This window comes from Colletes gigas, unplaced genomic scaffold (genome assembly GCF_013123115.1).
Source record: "Colletes gigas isolate AHSC1104 unplaced genomic scaffold, ASM1312311v1 Colletes_gigas_Sc00010, whole genome shotgun sequence".
Classification (NCBI taxonomy): Eukaryota; Metazoa; Arthropoda; class Insecta; order Hymenoptera; family Colletidae; genus Colletes; species Colletes gigas.
The window spans coordinates 6,730,667-6,754,570 of NW_025106639.1; the positions used below are offsets into that span (position 1 = coordinate 6,730,667).

Consider the following 23,904-nt stretch of genomic DNA (forward strand, 5'->3'; position numbering starts at 1 on the left):
GACAGTGAACAACGAAAGGGCGTGGGCGATCGGGCGGGTCGATCACGGTCGGGATCGTCGATCGCTCGATAATACTGGGACTCGATCATCCGTCGAGACGGCAGCCGTCGACGGGCTGCTCGACGCGTTTCACGTGGCCGGGAATGCGCTGCCACGACGGGATCATCGTCCGTTCTCTGGCGATTCGCGTCGTTCGCGAAAATTAACGTGCGATCGACGGGGACGCGGGTGGTCCATCGCACTGACAGCGATGGCGATCGTCGCTGTTTGCGCGCCAGTGTCGGGCGTGCCGATGCCGTCGCGAACGGATCCGCTAACCGGTCCCCGGCACGACCTCGACCGCTCGACCGGTCTCGAGGACGTCTACGAGGACGCTTTCGAGGACGCTTTCCAAGAAGAGGACCAGCGACCGACGAGAACCGTCCTCGACGACAGCGAGCTGGAGATCATCAGAAGAAGCATCGCGCGAGGTCTTGGCTTGAAGAGGATACCCGACCCCTCCAGGGTGAGTCCCTCAGTTCGTGTTTTACTCTCGTTTAACCCCTCACGGACGGTGTCTGGGTACCAGACAACTTGCACTTTTACCGTTTTCGACGTACAGGCATCTCGCGTACAACACGGAGTTGTGTATGTTCGGAGAACGTTTCGAATAGTCGAAGCATAATATTTTGTTGACAGTATTCCTCTATACGTTGTCAAAATATTTCAAATTATTTTGAGCGGTACCAAAAATAAAAAGTCTATTTAAATCAGTGAATCGAACAACGAGTCCTGCGGGGCCTATTTACCTATTACAAAATGATTCGTTCAAGTGTTTGGCTCGTTGACTGAAATGGGACGATGCACCGTCATGCATAAATAAGAGGCAACCTACAACATCCAATGGAACTTCTTTCGATAACTTATGCAATTGATTATTCAAGATGTTGACATAAAAACAACCTATCAATCTCCAATCGAGGAAAACAGATCTAATTACATTATCGTCGACTATCCTCGTCTATACGTTAGCACTAAATTATTGTTGGTGACTCGATCGAAGAATAGGTTGTTTATTCGGCCCACTGATGAGCACATATTATGAGAACGATTAGTCCATCTCCGGTGAATGCAATTTCGTCGGAGAATAAGACGGGAGATAGAAAATATTGATCGACGATAAACGTCTGCAGGAACCAATTGCAAAAGTTCATTTCGCGAGACAGATTATCTTCGTTAACCCTTTCCGGTCCTACGTAGAGCCGAACGCGGCATAGAATTTTTTCACTAGTACTCGCTATCGCATTCTACGAGCCCGTTACATGTATGCCTGCTATTTCCTGATTTGAGTTATCTTTTCACAACTCAACAGGTTATGAAAATATCAAGCGCTCTTGGTAGGAGAACGATCTAGGCTAACTTATAGAACAGAACAGCCAACAAGGTTGAGAAATATCAAGGAGCTATCGATCACTGTGTGCAAACAGTGCAATAGAATCAGTTATACTAACTCGGTTTGTGATTATAAATTATCGGAGTACCAAAGTGGCTATACATTGGAAAGAAGGTCGAGTAGGACGCATATTTATATGAACATTTGTCGTTATTTTAGTGTCTCGATCGATCGCTAAAGTGGACCCCGCGTATTAGGAGACAATCGGTTGTATATACTATATGATTTAACGCGTTGACTATAATTTATCTTTAGATTCTGCGAGAGTAGACTTTCAGTAACGCCCAAGGGGTTCAACCCGAAGGTGGATCCTCCATAAACTTGGACCGCGTATGGCTCGTTAGTCCCTTCCTCGTGTTCTACCTTCGTTCGTCGGTCGCGGAGATGTTCCTTGATTGTCCTCGTATTTTCGTGTCGCCTTTTCGTTTTTCGTCGACGATCGAGAGGATTGGAAGTGTTCTCCGGTGTCGGCTAGAGGATCGCGAGTCGGCGGCGCCGCTGGCGCCGACACGCTCGTCGGCAAAAAGTCCAGGGGCCCCGTTAACGGGAGCGTATCAGGCGAAAGGTGCTAGCAGAAGAGAGAAAGATGTCGTGAGAGAAACGAGGAGAAGAGAGAGAGAAAGAAAACGACGAAGATGTACTTGCCGATAGACAGGCGGCGGTGGAGAGAGGATCGGTGATGCGGCGAAATGGTTGGCGTCTGCGGCGACGACGTTGGCTCGGGGCGAGGTGACGAAGCGGCAGAAGGATGAAAGGAACGAAAAGAAAGAAGTGGAAGAAAGGAAAGAAAGGAGGAACGCGACAGGAGAGGTCCGTGGTCTCGCGCCGGCCGACCGTTCTCCTCCGCAACCGCACGCCACCGTTTCGCCGTTCACCACTCCCGATGGCTCCTTTTGTACCACTCACAAACGTAACAATTTATCCTACGGTAATAACAACAATACCACTTTTATCACACCGCGCGAAAGAAACTACATACACAATCCCCAGCTCCCTACCCGTTGCACGAAAGTCATCCTAGAAGCACGAATAAATAGAAAATGACTTGTCCTATTCCAAAAGTGTTTACACACCACTTCGACATAATCTTGATGATCTATTGACCGCTTGGCAACGTTTCGAGTCCAGTAGTTTCCTTCAACCCTTGTGTCAATAACCGGATACCAGTCCTGCTAATTTTTTGCAGTTATTCCGTTGCATTCGGATATGGCAACTTGTGCAACTTTCAAACACGATACTAAACAACTCGTACAAAAACATACAAGTTCCGTGGAAAACATCTGTATATTTATCCGTTTGCAACCAGTTATTGCCACGGTATATTTTACGATTACACTCGAGGTGGCAACGTTTGGCGAGTCGTTTATTCGCATGTTTGAATCAGCCTCGCGTCATCAATTTCACCGAGGCGACCGATTCGTACCCGTACTCGGCACCGCGAAATTCGTAAAAAATTGTGTTTACGGCACGCACGTTCCTTGACAAAAACCGTAGTGTTCATTTCGTGGGAGTGGGTGAAAGCAAGATTCTAGTTTTAGGTTCAAAGTAATTTCAACAATTCTAGTCATTATACTCCGATGCCATTAACGAGACAGCGTTTAGATTCTATGAATGTATCTACATTAAAAATTGAATTCTATTCTAGCAATCCATCGTATGCGAGGATTACGACGCGTGTGAAACTTATTGAGAAACGCGACTGTCAAACTATATGATTGATCGATCAAGTTTGATATTCATTTGCAATTCCCATCAGAAATAGAATTAATAAAGACTTTTGCCCTTGTCGTTTCTCGGCTGTCTCTTCATTAGATGACTGTACGTACTGACACACTTTTCTCCGTATAAACTTTCGTTCGTTACAGACGGAGCGCTACGGCTAATGAATATTAATTGCCCGGATGAATTATTCGATTAAAACAGTTTCCTTCGAGACGTTCTTCAAACAAACATTCGGTAAAAATAGGTGTCGATGATCGGGACATTTATCTTGCGACGGCTCGGTATAATTATAATTTGCACCGCGTCGTGGGACTCGTAAAGGCGCGTGATAAATCGTCTCGTACGCGGGCTCCGTAAGATCGAGGTTCCCTCGAAGCTTCCAATGACGAAGCCGCCCCCGTAAAAGAAAACTAGTCGATCCGGTCTGGTACGGTTCGATTCGATCCGGTCTCTTAATCCTCTCGCGTCGAGCAACGACGGTATCCTCGCGCACCTGTGCAAAAGGACGCGTCCTCCGCGTTCAGGCGGCAAGGAAAACAGAGAGGAGAGAAGCGATCGCCTAAGAGAAGAGACTCTCGGTACGTTGCGTTCGGCGCACGCACGTGGACAGCCGGTTCTGCATAGTAGAAGGATCGACGCACGTGCTCGTGCATGCGTTCAGCGAAAGTGGGGCAACCCGGACCACCCACGTACCTCGTCTTCGTCTCGCCGCCTGTTTACGGACGCCGACTCGCAACCGCCGTGAACCCCGCGGCCCATTTCGAATCCTTTTTCTCACCGAGTCGCCTACCTTTCCCCGGTTCCTTTCTATTTCGCGACTTTCCTTCGAGGGTTTCGCGACGACAGCTTCTTCGAGCAGCTGCGGGACCAACTCTCATTAGCGGTGACCATTCCTCTGTTCTTTGCCGCCCAGGTGCAAAAACGCGTTCGCCGCCACATCTGGATGACGCAAAATCTGTGTTGAACCTTCTCTAACATAGTTTTTGAACTCTGAAAGCACGACAAGTTATGTTAATGATACGATTCATGTACGACAAATTCCTGACAACAAAGTATTTCGATAGATTCAAGGATAAATTATTTGTGCACGATACTCGAAGCCTATAGGTATCGTGCACATGATGCGGTATAAGTATAAGGTTTGATGGATAGCAGATTGGACGATACGCGATCGTTCATCGATCATGCGGAAAGATTCTATACACTTCAATCTCGAAACAGAGACGTTGAAACCAGCGGGGTACGAAACAGAAGGCTTCGACTTTTGCAAAGGAGACTTTAAAGCTATAGGCTGCAGGTGTTTGCCTCTTGAATAGGGAGCTCTTCTTTTTATATTCTTCGCAAGAATATTTCACCGATAACATCGTTGCAAGAATTACCATTATCGTGCGGGGGAATCACAGGTGCCGCAACGTTGCTATTTCTTTTTATAGTCGAGTGCGTTACTTTTTATTAAAATTTTTTCGAACGATCAAGAATGGCGTACTTGAACAACGAGTCTGTCATTACCGTCTATATGCGCGTTACTAATGTTACGAGCCACAGATGTAATGATTCTCTATGCAGTAATTTTCAGAGTCGTTAATACGACCGTGTAAACGATGTAAGTTGTAAAATTGTACCTGCGCAACCTGTCGTACGTGCGCGGTTAAGTTGAATGGCAATGCGGCACTACTGTACAACTGTCATTGGAACTCGGCGTACGTTACGTTTATGGCCCATATAAAAATAAGTACTTTCGCTTCTACGCTTCTGTCCCAAGGCTGAAATCGTACAGAGAATCTTTCCAACTGTCCGCCGTACAGCGACATTCGTTCCAACCTGTCGTTCGTCGACCCTGTAGTACACCAAATTTTATGGCAGTCTTGTACCGCCGTCCTGCCATAACAACCCCGGCACACTTTACAATTATCGTACGAACAGTCGTAACAACGACAGTTGGACGATTTGTCGCACGATAAATCGTCAAGTCTTTTACTGGTACAACGGGGACCGTAGATCCGACGATTCATCGTACGTCCAATCGTCACGACGAGGTGCAACGGTAATTGTGCTCGTTTGTTGTACGATGGTTTTCCCACAGACGCAACGGACAGTTGCTCAACAAATTTTAACGAGGAATACATTTTGCTTCAACGCTTCTGTTTTAAAACGTCGCGGAATCGATTAATTCGAGAGCGCCACTTCGATCAGTGCATCCGTGGACAAGTGTTTGTCCGCGTCAGGACACGAGAGTACACGTTCCTCGATCGCTCGAACGCGTTCGAAAGTCGTAGCCGCGGGAACGGGGGGAGAGAAACGACGCTGTCCGATCTAAATTCGGAACGTTACGCCGATAGTCCGTCATCCGGAAATTCCCAGGCGATCGGTGAAATCGGAATTTGTTTCGTGATCCCTGCAACCGACCGATTCGGTCGATGACGTCTACCGGTGGCGGGATTCGGTTCCGTTCCGGATCTTCGGGAGCAGGAAAGAGGGAACGGTGCGGGGGGGTGGGCAACACCTGTTGTCACGGCAGCTATTGCCGTCAGCGTCGTCGTAACACGCCTGTGTACGCGATAACGAAAGTCGATTCCCAGCCGTCCTCCAAACTCGAGGACGTCGCCGAGAAACGTGAGAGCGACGTCGTAAGACTACGAACGCGGTCGCCTCTAACGCCGAAGGGAAGACACAGAACCGGACGTCTTTCTCGTATTGCTCCCGCGAACGTGCACCCACGCTGGGCAAAAGTTTGAATAACCAATAAAATCTACTTACAGCGAACTATTAACGGTTCATGACATTCTAGACCAGTCTTAACGCTTCGATGGCCGGACGTTTTTCGCACGAAGACTCGTTATTTTTCGAACCTGTAAATCGAACATTTTATAAATACTCCGATATTAGCACTACATAGTTTAATTGTTAAGCGAGCATACAAATATCAAAGACAGTATCTTCATATATTTCGTTTACAAACTATTTCAGAGTTATAGGAATTTGAATTTCAGTCGATGAGCTAACACTCGGTTTTGGGGATTCATCGATCGAAACAACTTTCTATACTAAGATCGTGAACCAAAGGCACGCGAGGATGCAAGGTATATTATTATAAATGTCGAGTGAAAGAATCGACTTGCGAAGAGATTCCAAGAACGAGAGTGGCTGCTCTCTCGGTGTCGCGGCTACTTTCATTGAGGATCCAAGCTGTCTGGTCGAGGCAGTAAGAGGTGGAAGAGTTTCACATAACAGGGGAACTGGCGGGAGATCTTCCAAGTCGATTCGATCGCTGTATCTTGAGTCTGTGGCCCAGCCAACGAGCGTCATCCAATACTCTTTAATCATCTCGTTGTTTCGTGCGTCAAGAGTGACGCAGAAATTGTCTCGTACGATGCGGTTCGTGTGTCATTTTTGTCTAGCCGTCTTCGACGAGAATTTTATGCGTGCCGACGGTATTCGACGTGTGACGTTCCCGCGAATGCGGATGTCCTTGGGGGAACCATCGCGCAACGACGCACGTTCCCTTGCCTCCCACGCTACGCCTCGAAGAAAGATCTTTCGCAACCCATCTACATAGGTACCAGCGGCGAAGTCGGGTCGCATTCTTCGCGTAACCTTCGCCTCTGGTTCGAGCGGTGCGAAACGCGGGAACGCAATGGGTGTATGCTCGCCGGTAGAAATATAGAGACTTCGGAGAAACTGAAGGGTGCCAAGTCGGTAGCGTCATTCACAGCGGGGTGCCAGCAGCTCGCAAATGACCGGAGTAATTCGAGGCCGATTTGCGGTCGAATCGAGCGCAAAATAGCTGTGATTACTATTTTATTATTTTACGAACAAGTAGGTTCTTGTAATCATCAACTTGAATTCGCTCAACTCGCGTCGTCAATTTCTTAAAAGTTAAAATAAATTTTCTTTTCACGATCGCGATCGGTCCCTTTTTCTTTTACGCGCGTGTTCTCGATTGGCGCGCCGTTCCCCATCGCGGAGCTTTCTCTTGGCAATAATCGTCAAATCGTGAATCTGGACGTCCGATTTCTCACGGGAACCGCGATTTTTTCTCGGAAGACAGGGAATACCTTTCGCCGCGAACGACTGTCGCGAAAGGTCTTCGTCGCGACGAAGCACACACGCGTTGAGATTTCCAATTGATTGCGTCGGTAGAAACATCGCTGGGAACACAGTGGACGTTACCGCAGCGTGAACGGATCAATAGGTATCTTATAGGCGATATTTTTAGATTCGGTGGTCTTTAGACAACCATACTGCACAGACACAATTATTGCACAGGACAATTAGGTTCCGTCTAGCGTTTTTTAAATACATTTTTAAAAACCCGCAGACCTTACACGACGTTACATAACGATTGTCCACGGTTTACACCCGATGTATGCACGGGATCGCCTTGCTCAGGTATGCGTGGTATTCGCAGCGCAAGAATGTGCTAATCAATTGGCACGCATTTTAATCAATTTACTCACCTTTTCCTTCCAATGTTCAGACTTTTCTTAAATTTGATACTGCTGGCCCCCAGGAACCAATACGGCGTTCAACGTGTTCAGGCAATTTCCGAAGCTGAAAATATAGGAAAGATCATAGATACTTTTCTTACAGAGACCACAGAAACAATGAGAAAAGTTCGATACAAGCACGTGTTCTATTTAACCTTCTTTCCAGGTTATAGTTGCTTTCGTACCCCGGTAATTTCTCGATGCAGATTCAGCTAGTACAACTGATTCTACCGTGGTATTATTTGTATACAACGCTCGATAATTCCTTGCTATAGTCTAGTTTATACTCCGAAGAAGAGCAACTTGATAATTAATTTGTTGAGCGTTAGAAGAAGTAACGTGCAAATGAATTGAAACTAGGAAATGGCAGACACGCGTTTAATGGTACGTAATTCAACCGAAGCAAGACGTCTGTCTGCGATTCGTTTCCCTGATAGACCTCTGCCAGACAAGAGAACGTTTCAGAGAATACACGAACGCCTCTCAGACACAGGTTTGTTTAAAAAACGAGTATCAGACGGCGATAGACGCGCTAGTATCAGAATCCTAAATCACGTCGAAGAAATTGATGGCGTCGATGCTCGAAGAAACTCGGGCGTACGAGGTCTAGAGAGGTTTGCACAACTGTTTTATTATCACAGTATTTAGAAAGTGCAGCCACTTAACGAAGATGATTTTCCTCCGAGAGTTAACGTTCGTGTTTGATCCTCTACCGACATCTTTTATCCGTATTAGTTGCTGACGAACCTGGGCTTCACCAAAATTCGAGCAAGTCAACTTTCACAGCGAATGTATGGGCAAAAATAATTGATGATAATCTTTTCGTGGATCTGCAAACCACGTGAATGCTTTAAAAAAACCGGCCCACGCGTGTATAGGAAGAAAAAACACGTGCTTCGACTCCCGTGATCTTCGATCCTGTTTCGTATTCGCCGCTTCCGGACCTACCCTCATTCGTTCCTACCTCCGACGTGGGGATTTTCGGGCCAAAAAGTTCAAAGCTTCTGGCGGTGAATAAATATTTTTATGAAACCCTCGACGAAACAGTTCTGCTCCAAACAACGTAAACACGCGGAGTCTTTGTATCATTCGTGAATCCGTGGAGTCAACGACCGCTGGAAGTCGAACAAAGGAGTCGATACGGATCTAGAAGAAAAAATTCGAGATTTATAAAACAGTGTTGTTTGTACAAAGTCTTTAAAAAAATCACACATTTTGGAGTAGAAGGGTAGATTTTTCTTCCTGAAATTCAACATTTCATTGAACATCTGAAAGGTTCGAGCGTCGGCGCGAAAATCGAGCGAGCTTCGATTCCGATGGTCCTCGAGATCGTCGTGGATCTGGATCGTTTCCCTGCTACGGAGGATCGAGCGAAAACCGCCGACTTCCGTTGGCGATTTCGCGAATCGTGAATCCCTGGGCGAAACGCGAACACCGCGAATTTATTTTCGCGGCACGGATTACGACGGAGCTGTGCTTTCTCAACCCGGAAACGGCTGGGATTAAAACAACACCTCGAGTACCGTTCGAGCTCGACGAAACGTTACGCGCGACCCGTTTTCGATTTCGTTCGTCATTCTAACGTACAGATTTACGAACGATTCTGACCAGACCACGGATTCTGGCAACAGTCGTACGAAACACCTTTGATGTTTCTGTGTACTGTTGCTCGTTTCTTAATATTTTTCAATTTTCTATCGTAACTCCTCGTAAGTTCTAACGTTGCGAATAAGATACCAGCAACTTTAATATGTTCGTCGTTCGGATCGTTTCAAATACGATCTAATGTTATTTCGGTCAGTGCTTATTGAATTGAGTTTCTCGTTCTCGTAAATCACCTAATCGTGGCCTCCATAGTGTTCCACCTGGTCTTACGATAGGTTTTAATTGTGTATCTTCTGTTAACCGAAGTATGCACTTGTTTAAGCTGTCAGAGACGAAAATAATTCGACTCGGATCATGAGTAGGAATAATTTCGCAAATGAGCCACAGGTTATCGACCCCTCGCGAAGAAATATTAGCGAGAACGCGCAACGATAAAATATCTAAATCCAGACCAGACGCCAGCTTAAAAAAATATTTGATAATTCGAACTCCAACTTTACTTTCTAATTAAGTAGCTTGCGATCTTACAAATCTTATTCTTCGCGCAATTAATTGATTTGATTCGACTGGATTCGTTGTTGGAAAATTGACCAGTGTGCTTACGGCCAACGGAAGCGCCGAACCGACGTACTCGAAACGGAGAAAAAGAAATTAGCGCGGACACGACGCGTTGCGGGGCCACTGTCCCGGCCAACCGGAACTCGTTCGGACCGTCTAACTGACTTTAAAGACCACGACCAGTTAAATGACTACGATCGCGACACTGCGGAGGCGTCCGCGTGCATCTCCACACCGAGTCACTCCCTCGCCAAAATGCTTCTCCCTCCACCACCCCTTGTAAGCTTCGTCTGTGGCTCTTCCGTCCGGGTCCTAACCCTGGAAGAGTCGCATCAGACTCCAGCAGCAAATGGATCCCAAGAGGGAACTTCCTTGTGCCAGCAGACGCGATTCTAGCGCGAGTCTGACGAATCTCCCGTAACCGATCCTTTGTTACTCCGAGTTCAAGACCCCCTAGGAACTGTGTCAGGGGTTTTTCTCTTTAAATTGCGGCTCGAGAGGAGCTCGGAATCTTCTGTTATTGTGTTAGACACTGTAAGAATGACCCAAGAGGATACTTCTCTACGCAAACTAGAGTCTGGGTGGGTCATCGACACCCGTTCCTTAACGACTCTGGTGACGATGAGAGGAGGGTTAGATTGTCCGAATTCAAGATTCTCCAGGAAGCGTGTCAGGTGTTTTTCTCTCTCTTCATTTATTTCTTTTAATGGTTTGTTATGGTCTTGACGAAACACAGCAAAACTGCCCTAGTTCTCCAGTATTCGAGCACATTTACCGTTCCATTCGACCATTATTTTGATTATTTTTTATGAATGAGTCGAAACTGTGACAGATTTCATTACGTTGTATCTAAACTTAGCACATCCCCTTATCCTTACAAACGCGATTATACGAGTTTAATTGACATTATTACCGGTCCAAGCACCCTTGAACTATTTACATTCAATGTTCCTTCCAGATCGTTCAGATATAACGATTCATTCCACTTAAACCATCACTATACTACCTTTGACATGCGAAACTGTATCGATCGCTACGGTAGGTCGGCTAATGCCGTTATTAGATCTGTTGACCTTTTTCAGCGCTCCCCCCGTTTTCATTCAAGAGATCTTTGTATACATTTATGGATTTGCATAGCTTCCTAACGTGACCGTATTGTAGGTCATCAAAATACCTAAATCGAACGATAACAAACAACAATAATACAGGATCTCGTTCAGAGCTTAATTGGGTCTGAGAGGCTTGCCGGTAGGAAAACAATTGCGTTGGAAAGGGTTGAGCATAGGAAGACCAACTCGAAACCGGGTCACGAGATATCTCGTTTTTGCACTTAGCTGTAATAGCAGACCGGCTGCTCGGTGAATTTCAAGCATGTCGAGCGCGATTGTCAATAGGAAAACTTCAGAATTGTGTGTCTCGATTCAAGGTACAATCGTCCAGACGCCCTACAAAAAAAAATAAGTAGCGTTTAAATCCGAATGTTGAAACACTCCCGTTCGCCGCTGTATATTTGTTTCGTACCTGTGGTCGGCGAATCAAAGACGAGTTCGAAAACACGTACGAGGCTCGCAGCGGGCGCGGTTGTCGTTGAAAACGGAGCAAAGCGGGCCGAGACGTAGACGAGTTAATTTTACGAAAGCGTCTAGGCGCGTCTGGACTTTCTCACTCGTCGGGAGCTCGCGAGGCACTCGCGACGCTCGAGAGTACAGCGGCGTCGAGTGCCGGCGACTCGAAAATCGCCGAGGATGCTCGAGAAGGAAAAGGGCTCCGGCGTTGATCCGGCGAAATAAAGCGCGTAGGGCACAATGGGAAAAGGTAGCGCAAGACGACGCCGGAAGAACGAGGCTCGTGGGCGAAGCACGGCCGTAACAAAATGGAGAACGGAGTGGGAAAAAAGGCGCGAAGAGGGTAGTTTGCGTCGAGTGGAAGCGGCGGCGAACTGGAAATCGCCCGGCTGCGTCGCGACCCCAGAAAATTAGATAATTTCGATGTCACGCCCGCGGGGCAATTATCGCGTTCGCAAGGTCGAACGCGATACGCGACCAACATTCAATTAAGCGAACCGAAAGTTCACGCCAGCGATTCGCCCCGCGATAAACCGAATCATTTTAGTCGAGTCCCGGTTGGGAACATCTTTTGCTTGGGGCTCTTGAGCCCGAATGTTTTAGCAAAATTATGTGTTGATCCTTGGGATCGCGGTGTGTGGGTCCATTTCGACACGAGCATTATTGTTCCGTATTGTGGATTTTAAAATGAACTGTTTCTATGGGTCAAAATGGACGTGAAGGTTTAATGAAGGATAAAGATACTAGATACCTGGGAAATTTGTGACGAACCATTGCGTCATCCGCGGTAGGGGTTGGAAATCCCCACGATGTGTACTTATGTTAGCGTCACCCTCATCGAATGTGTTGACTTTTATACATTCTAAAAATAGATAAATAACGTTAGAAGACTGATAATCGTAAAGTGGCAAATACAATCTTACATATTTTAACACATTATTCTTAATTAGAAAACGCTGGGAGATAAGACAAAATCTTCGTCGGAGCTATCGTTGATATCTTTTGCTCGTTCGAAGAATTAATAAAATTAAAAATTTTGTCGTTATAGATAATTTAATCTCGCTGTAAGGTTGACGTACGCCGTGGTAAGAACGTAGGCTATAAATACAATTTACCACAACTGTACAGTCCTAGTGGTCGACTAATTGGCAATGTTGCCGACGAGTTTTACAAAGTTTCCAGAAGTTTTTAAATTTACTGTTACTCGTACCGGGGGCGTATAGTTCGCCAGTCTATAGTACTAACGAGGTTACGTGCAGATCTGGTAATTGCGGAATTAACATCCAAGATTCAAAGTAAAGATAACAAGAATTAAGAACCAAATTATCGTCAATGTTTCTGTTTTCAGGCTAACGTGAGCCAAGCCGAGTACGAGAGAGCGCACAGAGAGTACCTGAAGAAAGTGCAGCTGTCGTCCGACGAACGGAGTTCCAGAAGCACGAAGAAGCTGCACGTGTTCCACGCCACAGGTAATAGAAACTGCATTTTCGAGCGTATCTAATACCACCACCGTCATCTTTCCATCGTTGCGCTGTTACGTACACCATTTTCGAGAGAGAACGAACGATCCTCGGAAACGCGCGATACCGTGGCCGACGTTCTGAAAAAATATACATACGCTCGTTCGCTATAATTACGACCCGCGTAAACATCTAACCGTCGAGTTTCCGCCAGTCCACCACGGATGGCCGACCCATTCAAAGAAAATCGACGACCGTGGCACGTGTATCGAGTAAGCGTCTCGCTAAATTCGGCCGATCGTCGGCCATTTTTTCTACTTCACGACGACGCGAAATTAGCCCTCTTTCAGACGGGATCGCGCGTTAATCTGCGCTTTAATCACTTGACAATCGATCCCTTTTACGCAAAATTATAAAGTGAGAATCGCCAAGTGTCGGAATACTGCGGTTACTCGCTGTAACTCTTTCTGTCTGGCACTTTGTTTCGTTTAGCTCTCGCATACTCCTGGCTGGGACCGTACCGACGTCCAACCGTGAGTATTTGTGTGCATCTCGGAACAAACACCGAGTTTCTTGGTCGGATCTTCGAACGCAACGTAGGCGAGGCGTTGAAAAGTGTCCGAGCGAGTGATTAAAGAAACCAAAGCGAGAAAAGAGAGAAAAAGGAGAGGCGCGGTACGTTGGCGCGATGTCGTCCGAAAGAGCCCTTAAATTCTTCCCTGCGAGTCGGCTCGTAGTCGCGAGCGCGCGCGTACGATCCCGTCTGAAAGAGAGCCAAGAGAGAGGCTGGAAAGCGTGAAACTAGTTAGACGAGTGGCACTTTCAGAGTCCAAATCCTCGAGCGATGGAGCACGGCTCGACACGTTTCGTACACGCGTAGAAGAAGAGTATTGGAAGGAAGGGTCGAGGCGGGTACGTGACGGTCGACTGCGTGGAAAAGGGCAGAAGTGGCTTCGAGCACCCTTGACCGAGCTCCTAACGGCTTTGCCCTCGCCCGAACGAATTTCTTCTTTCTTTCGTAATTCTCGTCCTGCGCCTCCAATTACCGGGCACCGCGCTCTGCCTATTCGCGAACCGACAGAACAATTTCCCGTGCTCTCCTACTTCGAGTCCCACGAAGGAAGCTACGAGATTAAGTTACTGTTAGAAAACACGAAATTACGAAATTACGCAAATAATCGAAGAAACTCTCGACTCGTTGACTGGAACGTATAATCCTTACCCCTAAAAATAGTCGATGCAACGTCTGGTCCAAACGAAGAAAGAAGAAATCCTAATTCTTCCTATGTTTGGTAAAAGGAAACCTGAAAACGAGAGCTGGTAAGATGGAATAGCCTCAAAGAGCTGCGTAGACAACGAACGTGTTAAAAGGGTCTTGTCTGAACGAAGGGGGTCAACTGGAGATTGCATTGTGGCGCTAGTTTGGTTGCGTTACGATTAAATCTTCTCAAGACTAAATGTACACACTCGTAATTGCGGAGCACACTCGAGACGCTTATTTGATACACGCTGAGTTCGAGGAACCGCGTCCTTTCAACAGAAATGGGCACAGTTTTAATCGAATAGCAAACGAGACCAAGACACACGCAATTTCTCGTGCTTTTTTATTATTCGTTTTCCTGTCCAGAACGACGGGCTAGTTTTAGTGAACCCGCCAGACGACCAAATCCTAAACGCTCCGTAAGACGACACCCATGGATTAGCGTCGCGTTGCGTATCGTCGACACGCTTGGTACCGGTCGTAAAACATCATGTAACACAGTGGTTCTTAACCTTTTCATCCTCGCGACACAGTCTGGAAGAATATTCTTGGTCTTCGTGGACTCGTGAGAAGAAACGAAGTTGCCACACCATGTATAGAATTTTCGGATACACGATGGGGAGAAGATGCTTGCTTCCTGTCTTTCACGCGTCGCTGAAAATATTAAATTTGTTATAGTTTCGGAAACATTTGATGCTCGGATAGAATAATTACGTAACGCGTAATTTTCGTACTTGGACGCGATGCAAGTTAAGAATCACTGGTGTAACGAGACACCTCGCGTTGCGGCATTCCGTCGTACGGAATAAATCTCTTCGGAAATGTAAAAATACGACGGGACTTGTCGAGAAAGTTATCTGAATTCTTGTTCGTCGCGCGATATCCTAACGGTCCGCCTTCGAACGTTATCTCGTCCCCGTCGACTCTAGACGCCGTTAACCGGACCTGTAGAAAATAGTTTTCCAAATCCTCGCTCGGGTCGCGTGAAAACACTTTTACGCTCGTTCTACACGCCGAATCGTTTGTTCGGACGATAAGGAACGATTCACCCCGCCGACAGGCGAGGGAGGGGAGGGGAAGTCGCGACCCCTTTTCTCGGGTGTCGCGTCTCTCGAGCAATCAGTCGGTGACGAAACGTCCCAGAACGCGCTTCGTTCACTTTTTACTTTTTTACCCCCGGTTTACAAATTTACGTTAACCCCTCGAAGAGCGTAGACCACGTATTTGTTTATAAGTACGTTACACGAACGATGTGCAAAATCTCTTTCACTTTCCGTTTGCTTGCCATTGTATTAGTTCGGACGCTGAATAATTGATCGTTTACTCGAGCAACAGAATCGGTACGTGGAGGCTCGGGAGTAAGATGGAATGTGTGTTAACGCTTACCGAACACGCGTCAGGCCGTAAATCTCGGAACACCTAAATCAGATTTTATCCACTAAATCAGAAATGCATACCGCCCAACGATTTAACTTGATACGAATAAAACAAGAATCTCTATTAGCTATAGTACTTTCTATCATCGATCGTAGCCTTTTAATTTTTCAATCTTATTTTCAAACCAAGGAAAAACGAAGCGAAATTTGCTTTTCCAAGATTCGAAAAAAAAAAACTTGTAACCGTTAGGTTGCGCACCCCTGCTCCCGAATGATTCGTTTGTTTCTCCGTTACGCGTCCCGAGAATAGGATCGCGGATCGCGGAATCCGCGGCGGTGGCGTTATCCGCGTATCGGAGAAACGATCGTGTTTGGCGATCGACCAGCGATCGCAAAATAACCCGGTGTGAAATCCGTGGAGAATTCGTGGCATTTCGATAATTCGGCGTAAAAGTTCGCTGCCTCCGGCCATCTGTCCCGGTAGCCCGTCATCGAACGGGAATTCGAACGTCGAATCGCGCGCGATATCCGAATAGCTCGTTTATTCGCGGCCACCGCGTACCAATTATAGATTACCTTGCGCGAAATCGGCGCCGAAAATATGCTCGCGCGCGCGCGCGCGCGCGGGGTCATTATTTTATCGAAAGGTATTCCGCGATATCCTCGGGGTCGATTTTCGCGTAATCGACTCGCGGATCCGGTCGAGAATCTCGAGGAAGAAACAGCGCGATGCTGGTCGAGGCGAGTCGAGCGAGCGGGGACGCACCGCCGGTCTACGTACAAAAGGAAGTCGAACTGCTTCGCGGTGCTTCCTCGGGGTATTCGTTCTTATTGCATTCGAGAACTCGTCGTTCGGCATTCCGATCGCGGTCGGAATTTCTATTTCATAATAACGCGGTTGCAACGAATCGCGAGACCGAGCACGGAGAGGCAAGACGAACAGAGAGTACAAATCGAGTCGCGTCGAGTTATCGCGAGAGAAGTTTCCGCTCGATGGCCGGAAAGCGGACTCGACGCGACTCTGGACGAGTTTCGCTTCGATGACAAACACGAAACCGTTCGCACAGGTGAAATCGAAAGGTCTTTGTCGGCTCGATACTCGTTCCCGGAACTGTGTCGAGATTTACAGGTTCTTCGCTACGAATTAACCTGCGCTAGCTCTTGTGATGCATTTCTTTGTAAATAAACCGATTTTTTCTCGTCATTTTGTAAGAATGTACGAACTCTGCGGTCGTCCGTATAGACACGGGTTCGTTATAGTTGCGGAAAAATGTCTCGTGACGCGAGCCTACGTTTATTAACGAATTACCCCGTAGTTTGATAATTCCACTAATTGGTCGATGTATGTAAATAGAACGGACGAGAGTGGCCGTTCTCATCGCTCTTACCGGATACGTGACGTTGGCCGGCTGTCGACGTTGTAGATTTATATTTTACACTCGTTAGAATTATATCAGTATATAATAATCGAAAAGAGAAAATATATTTACCGTGATAAATGAACGATGTACCATTAGCCTCCTTAAAGACGCCATTTTGATAGTCTGTCTTAAGGTAGAATTTATAGATGGAGACAGCAGAGTGATCTGTCCATCAATCGGTACATATAATTCTAAGACCATATATAACAAACTATATAATATATATTTAATATATAGAAAATATGTACTTATAAAAAATACTGTTGTAGCATCTGATGTTTGCATTTAAATAAATACGTATTTCCCTTGTTCGTTGCGTCTCTCTGATTCGATGTCGCATCGAGGTTACAATTTACGAACTACTGTAACTTGCAAACGATGTAAGAAATGAGAACAGCCCTTTCATTAAGTACGATGACTTTCGCGAGCGACTGGTATGATGATGGTGGTTGAGTAGTAAGAATCAAAAGAGAGATCGGTCGAAGACCATTCAAGGTCGTTGGCCAAGTTTTCGTTTACGTAATATCGTATTCACTTACACCGTTACCGTTTGTTGCAGAGCATCCTGGAAATGGATCGAGTCGAATCTACGAGACGGACGAAGGAGGAGGTCAGTATCGTCATCGTTTATTCTTCCCCGTGGAAATTCCTGAGACGGATGACAACGTATCGGTAGACCACGCCACGCTGCGACTGCTGCTGCTGCACGGTCATTACAACGAGCGAACCGACGTGGAGGTTTTGCTCTATCTGAGGACTCTCCGTTCGACGAACTTGATCGTTCGGAAGAGAATCGAACCACGGCATTCGTGGGACTCGAGATGGCTTGAATTCGATTCGACCGTGGCCGTTTCCTCGTGGCTCGAGGCCGGACTCGACAATCTCGGCCTCGAGCTAGAATTTCTTCACGACGGCGTGCCGGTGGTACGGGACTTCACCACGCCGGTACTAAACGTCTTCACCGAACGTACTTCCTACGAGCCCGGTGGAAGAACGAAGCGATCCACTCCCGAGGAACTGATGTCTCTGCACAAAGGACGCAGAACTAAATGCAAAGGGGAGAGTAAAAAGTGTTGCAGGCACGAGCTCACCGTGATGTTCAAAGAGCTCAAGGGATTCGAGTTCATCGTTTACCCGAGAACATTCGATGCCGGATACTGCAAGGGTCGTTGCCCGCCCAGGTACAATCCGGCCCATCATCACGCCCTCCTGCAAAGTCTGTTATGGAAAGAAGACAAGAAAAAGGTACCGAAGCCTTGCTGCGCGCCGAGTAAACTCGATCAGTTGATGATCGTTTACTACGACGAGAACAATTCCACGCAGCTGAAAGTTTCTTATTGGAAGAATATCCAAGTACTCGAGTGCGCTTGTTCCTGAACGACTTCCGTCTTCCTTTTCGGACGGAGTGATTTAACGTACGAACGTGTGGTGCGTACATTGTACGTGTGCGAATACACAAAAGGTCGCAATAGCAAGCTACACGTGAGACGGAATAGAGAAACGAAAAAAAAGGAACGGACGGACTATCGTCACCGAGGACTCACCAAAGAATCGTCCGAATAGCGTTCGGTGGTGCCACCTCTCCGTCGTTTACTCGCAGTACAGCGATCGTGCGCGTCCCTCTCATACGTCTCGTAAACTTCCTTTCCTTTTACGTTTCGTTTAGATACGGGGTACTCTTTCGAACGTTTCGTTTCGCTAAAAATGATCGTTCGATGGACGAAAAACGCGTTGTCGAAGCTAACGACGGAGAACCGTATTTCTCGTACCGATGATCGACGATCAACTTGATCCGAGGGCATCACCGAAGACCCAGGACCCCTATTTGTGGGTCTTGCATTGACTGTGATACTAAGATATCTGCTTGACGTTATTGCTCGTAAATAATCGTATTTCGTATCGTTAAATGTTTTTTTTAATTACCCTTGTACATACGCGACCTGGTTAAGCGAATCATCGCGGATGGGATCGTTCCGCCAACAACGCGGAACTTATGAACCTACCGACAAAAGCCGCGACAAGATTCTTGTTAAAAAAAAAATTGATAATGTCCACTCGCACGCGCACACGCAGCGCAGCGACGCTAATGTTACCAACCCGATCGTGCTCGGTTCCCTTAACCGGGAAGATCAAATCGCACGCAAACGAAACGACATTACAAACATCGCGCCGCTGTATCGTTTTAATTTATTTCGATCATTTTTGGTTAGAATATGAGATCCATGCGCGTATCGCGCGTCGAGTGCCGAACGCAGAAGATAAATTCGATCCTGTCTAGACGCGAAACCGCCGCTTCGTAGTTTTCTTCTGCCCCGAAGTTACGTTAGTTCCTAATAGAATTATAGAGCGAATTTCCGAGATCGTATTTCTTTTATTTTATTTTATTTTATCTTTTCGCTGTGTCGATGAAAAAACACTTGTATCGAACGATTTAAATTTGTCATTCGCGATTCACGCGATCGACATTGCATCGAGGACTCGATCGAAATTATAAACCGTTTTGAGTTTGTTCGCGTCGAGAAGTTCTCGAACGCTCCTTACCTACACACCATACATTTATCGCAACCGTTGAACTCGATAAGAAAAGAAACTTAGGAACACACTTCTTCCTTCTACGTTGCGTGGCATGTAAGCATACGATAATTCGTAATCGAAATTCGCGAAGCTAATTTTGACTACGCACAATGGGCATCGTAACATCTCACGTTACTTGTACTTTCTAATCAACCATCAATGATGTAACGACAAAATAAAAATTTATTCGTTATTTATATATAACAGAACCGTAACTATATCTCGACCACATGATTTTAAATAAAGAACCTCTTAATTTATTCCTTCGTTCGGATTCGTTTCGACGATACGAGACGAATGGACATTGCACAACGCAACACAACGAGCATCGATATCGGTTACTACATGGTAAGGAATATAAATCCACGAACAGGGCACACTCTTGGAATACTATAGCGAAGGGGTTATCTCCGTACGACAGCAATAAACTTTCGCTGAACGTGTGATGTTGCTTACCCCGTTCGAGGGCGAAGGTCCCCCCCCGACGACCGAGTTTATTATGCAATCGGAGACAATTCATTCATACTGTCGCGATATCATACATGACTTCAACTATGACCTAATCGTGTTTTTTAACTGTGAGGTAAAACGATTTATAGGAAACTTCAATTTATTCGCGTGACAGGCGAGAAACGAATCTTGATGAGAACTCGATGTAAATCTTCGACAAAGTGACAACGTATAAATATCCATTATCTTCTGTCCGTTTTGCCGACGCCCCTCTTTCCCGAGAACAAGTGTTTCGGCATTTTTGTACCGATGAACCGATCCGCTTCTCCTTTCATGCCCTTCCTCGCGATCTTCTTCTTCAAAGCCTTGTGCGCTATGTTCTTCAATTTGGTTTTCATTACGCCATCTTTAATACCCATATCGTCGCGAGCTGGTCTTGAACTACTTCGAGCTCTCGATTGAGACACGGATTCCATACGCATACGTTTCCTAGCAGGCTGCGACAACGATCTCGAACGTCCTTTCGTTTTGGTGAAGTGTGCCTGTCGCAAAAAAAAAAAAAAAAAAAAACACAATACACGTGGAAATTTCAAATACGAATTATCCACGTTGCTTTCCTACGAATATTTGTATTTGCTACTCACGTTTACGGTTTCTTCCATATCGATACCAAGATCTTCCATTTGTTTCTTCAGTTTCGACACTGACCTATCCCGCACCTTAGCCGTAGCTGTACGGGGCATCACAGGTTTCGTAGAAGCCTTTTGAACCCGTGCTTCGTCCTTCATGATTGCTTTCTTTTCCCGAATCTGTTTCGCTAATTGCACGATCTCCCGCATCGTGTCGGATAATTCGGGTACTTTGTAATCGTACATGCCAGCCTCCTCTCGAAGCATTTCTTCTCTCTCGAGTTGATTCAATTTCTTTAAAAATAATCGAAGAAAACGGTGAGCGATCGGAACTGAATTTGAACGCAATGTTGCACGATCGAAGTTAAAAAATTATGTAAAAATACGAACCTCAAATATATCTACATCGATATAATCAGCGATATTATGTCCCTCCCAAATTTCTGGAATGATGTCATATTTTTGATCCCCCTCAATGTCATAATTCTTCTTCAAATCAAGCACGTAATCGTCTCCCATTTCTTCCTCTATTTCACGCTCCAGTTTCCGTTTTCTCTTTGCCTGTTCTTCCGCAGCGAGTCTCTTCTTCAAAACACTTTCCGGTATACACGGTGTACGAATTTTCTCGTCCCTCGGCACTGGTTGTGCAACGTGTAAACGATTAAGCAGTCCTTCTACCTGTAATTATAAACATACAAACACGAATATACCGTTTAAATGTTAATATTCTAAAAGAATATAGAAAAATCACTTGGTCGACATACCTTCTTCGTTCGTAACTTCTGATCAACACGGAAACTCAACAGACGTTCGCACGCCTGTATTTTAACGTCCATTACTCCGAAATCTGTGATCGTACTCATTTCTAATACAGGGATATCTTTCTCCTCCAATGACTTTAAAATTTTTTGTTTTTCGGGAGAAAGTTCCTCTACGCGTAACACGTCTACCTTGTTTGCCACAACCGTTAAAGGTTTATTGATAAACAGAGGTTTGATGGACTCAAATAATTTTACCTGAAAGTATCCCTCTCAATTTGTATTATGCTAAAATTAACGGGCATTACAGTAAACGATGAATTTATATAAACAACTGATATATACTTGTTCTTCCAGATTATGGCCACATTGCTCGGACACGTCGCAAAAATAAAGTACAGCCGCTCGTAAATGCGCGAGCGCTGTTATCGCCTGCATTTCTATGACATTTCTCTCTTCCAGAGGATGATCTAAAATTCCGGGTGTGTCGACTACTTGCCATCTTAAATATTTATAATCCATGTGACCAACATACAATGACTTTGTTGTAAACGCATATGGTTGAACTTCAACATCCGCACGAGTAATCTATAACAGAAGAAAGGTGTTATACACGCTCCTTCCAAAACTTCATACACATAATCAATAAAAGATGATGTCCCTGCTCACCTTATTCATGAAGCTGCTTTTACCAACGTTCGGAAAACCGCATATTATAATGGTACGTGTGTAAGGATCTATGCTAGGCAAACGAGCCAAATGTTGGCGAACCTGCTCCAAATATGCAAGATTTGCAACCTGCCTTTTCATAATTGTGGCCATACGACCCAGAGCAGCCTTTTTCAGTTGCTTGCACCGATACAAGGAGTCTCCATATTTCATCAATCGTACATAATCTTTTGCTACGCTATTATGACAAGACACAAGAATGGTTTGTTAAAATACAACAGCATAAAATAATACTTTCGCATACTCACTTGTCTATTAAATGTCGTGCTATATTTATCTGACCAAGAGCTAATTTGTAATGATCTTTATCGTACAAAACGTTCATTAGATCGGCATAAAATGGATGAATGTCATTCAACTTGGGAAACTCTTGTATTATTCGTGATAATCTATCATGGAAATTTTGCTGTGTGTATTTCACTTTACGCAAGTAGAAAGCACGTATCCTCGTGATTTTGTAATTCTTGTGAATAACAGTTGGAGTTTTACGTTGGGTCTTTGACAAGATTATATCGATAAATTCCTAAAAAATAGAACGTAGGCGTGTAAATTTACAAATACATATACATTTATCATAAACAAAAAATTGAAAGCATATCGACTAACCTTCGCGGTGGGGACAACCGCTATTTTCTTGAAATTGTATAATCCCATTGTTACGTATTTTCTTTAAATAATGAAAATGTCACGTTGATGAGGTGTCAGATCAGACTACGTTTATTTTTTTAACTCCAAACGTAATTTTTAACAGTGTAAAGCACGAAAGCACATGTCTGTTACGTCCCCAGGGTCTAAGCTAGGTCTTGGGAAAATGGCATATCAGTAAAGTACCTTGATCGAGCAAAAATGGGTATCATATGGATGGATTCTTATTCGACTGTTTTAGAATATTTAAAAGTAGAAGGAATGTTAAAGTAATTATTAAAACGGAACAGATGTTTTATGTAACACAAAATAAAATTTGTATTACAAGTATAAAAGTTCAAGTTAAACGCATTAGAGGAATGTAAAACTGCAAAAGAGTGAACATCAGTGTGGCCAGATTTGGCGTAATTGATAGGATATGTCGGCTTTACCCACCACTCCTCGATACACTCAATTATGCCAAATCTGGCCACACTGATCAACATGACAATCTTGTTTTCCAAATATTACATTTTCGATGGAGGTATGGTAAAATAACAGAATAAATGACACAAGTCAGTGAAGAGAGCCAGTTTATTATTTCCTACAAATGTTATATTGTTGCAGTATCCGTTGGAAAGCACTGATTTAGGAGGGAAGGTTACAAATCAGAAGAAAGTGAGTCTTCTTTTATGACTGGTATTATTTTACGTTGTTAATACAGTTGCCATCATTCGCTATTAATATTGGCGCGAAAAGTATACGTTTCTTGTTAGTTAAAAGAAAACTCACCAGAGGGCTTCAATCTTACTTATTTTAGCGCTAATATCCGTGCATTAAATTAAATTATTTTTAACTCGAAACCATTTAACAAATGAATTTAAAATACATTTGAACTTAATCTTAATAAATTTTGTATTTTATTTATCGCGAGGTTCGATTGATTTACGTTAATCGAGAGTTTAATATATTTTATGAGTTAGCCAATCAGAGCTAAGAACAATTTCGCGCCCTTTTACCTTCAGGCCCTATATGTATTTATGTCTATCTAATTTGAGGCCCTTTATTTGTGTTTATCTAATTTATGTTATTTCAATCATATTTTAATATATAGATTATTAATAAAATCACACTCGAAATTTTAGAGAAACATGTAAATGATACTTCAAACGTATAATTTATTTATTATTTGGACGAAAATTTTGTATCGAACAAAAAGTAAATTGCCTTCGTTAAATATTTTTTATTTGAAA

The 23,904-nt window shown here is 44.9% G+C and overlaps 2 protein-coding genes across 2 annotated transcripts; one reads left to right on the forward strand and one right to left on the reverse strand.

Annotated features, from left to right (window-relative positions):
* Positions 1–127: 127 nt before the first annotated feature.
* Positions 128–20,018, forward strand: LOC122398046 (bone morphogenetic protein 6). Its single transcript, XM_043397647.1, has 3 exons — positions 128–505; positions 12,718–12,838; positions 17,447–20,018. Exons 1-3 carry the CDS (start codon positions 251–253, stop codon positions 18,262–18,264), a joined length of 1,194 nt encoding a protein of 397 aa, XP_043253582.1. The 5' UTR covers positions 128–250; the 3' UTR covers positions 18,265–20,018.
* On the reverse strand, positions 20,018–22,851 carry LOC122398045 (nucleolar GTP-binding protein 1). The gene is made up of 8 exons (XM_043397646.1): positions 22,634–22,851; positions 22,276–22,550; positions 21,968–22,205; positions 21,644–21,886; positions 21,305–21,556; positions 20,931–21,218; positions 20,556–20,834; positions 20,018–20,453 (listed from the first exon to the last, which is right to left on the reverse strand). Exons 1-8 carry the CDS (start codon positions 22,679–22,681, stop codon positions 20,154–20,156), a joined length of 1,923 nt encoding a protein of 640 aa, XP_043253581.1. The 5' UTR covers positions 22,682–22,851; the 3' UTR covers positions 20,018–20,153.
* Positions 22,852–23,904: the final 1,053 nt, after the last annotated feature.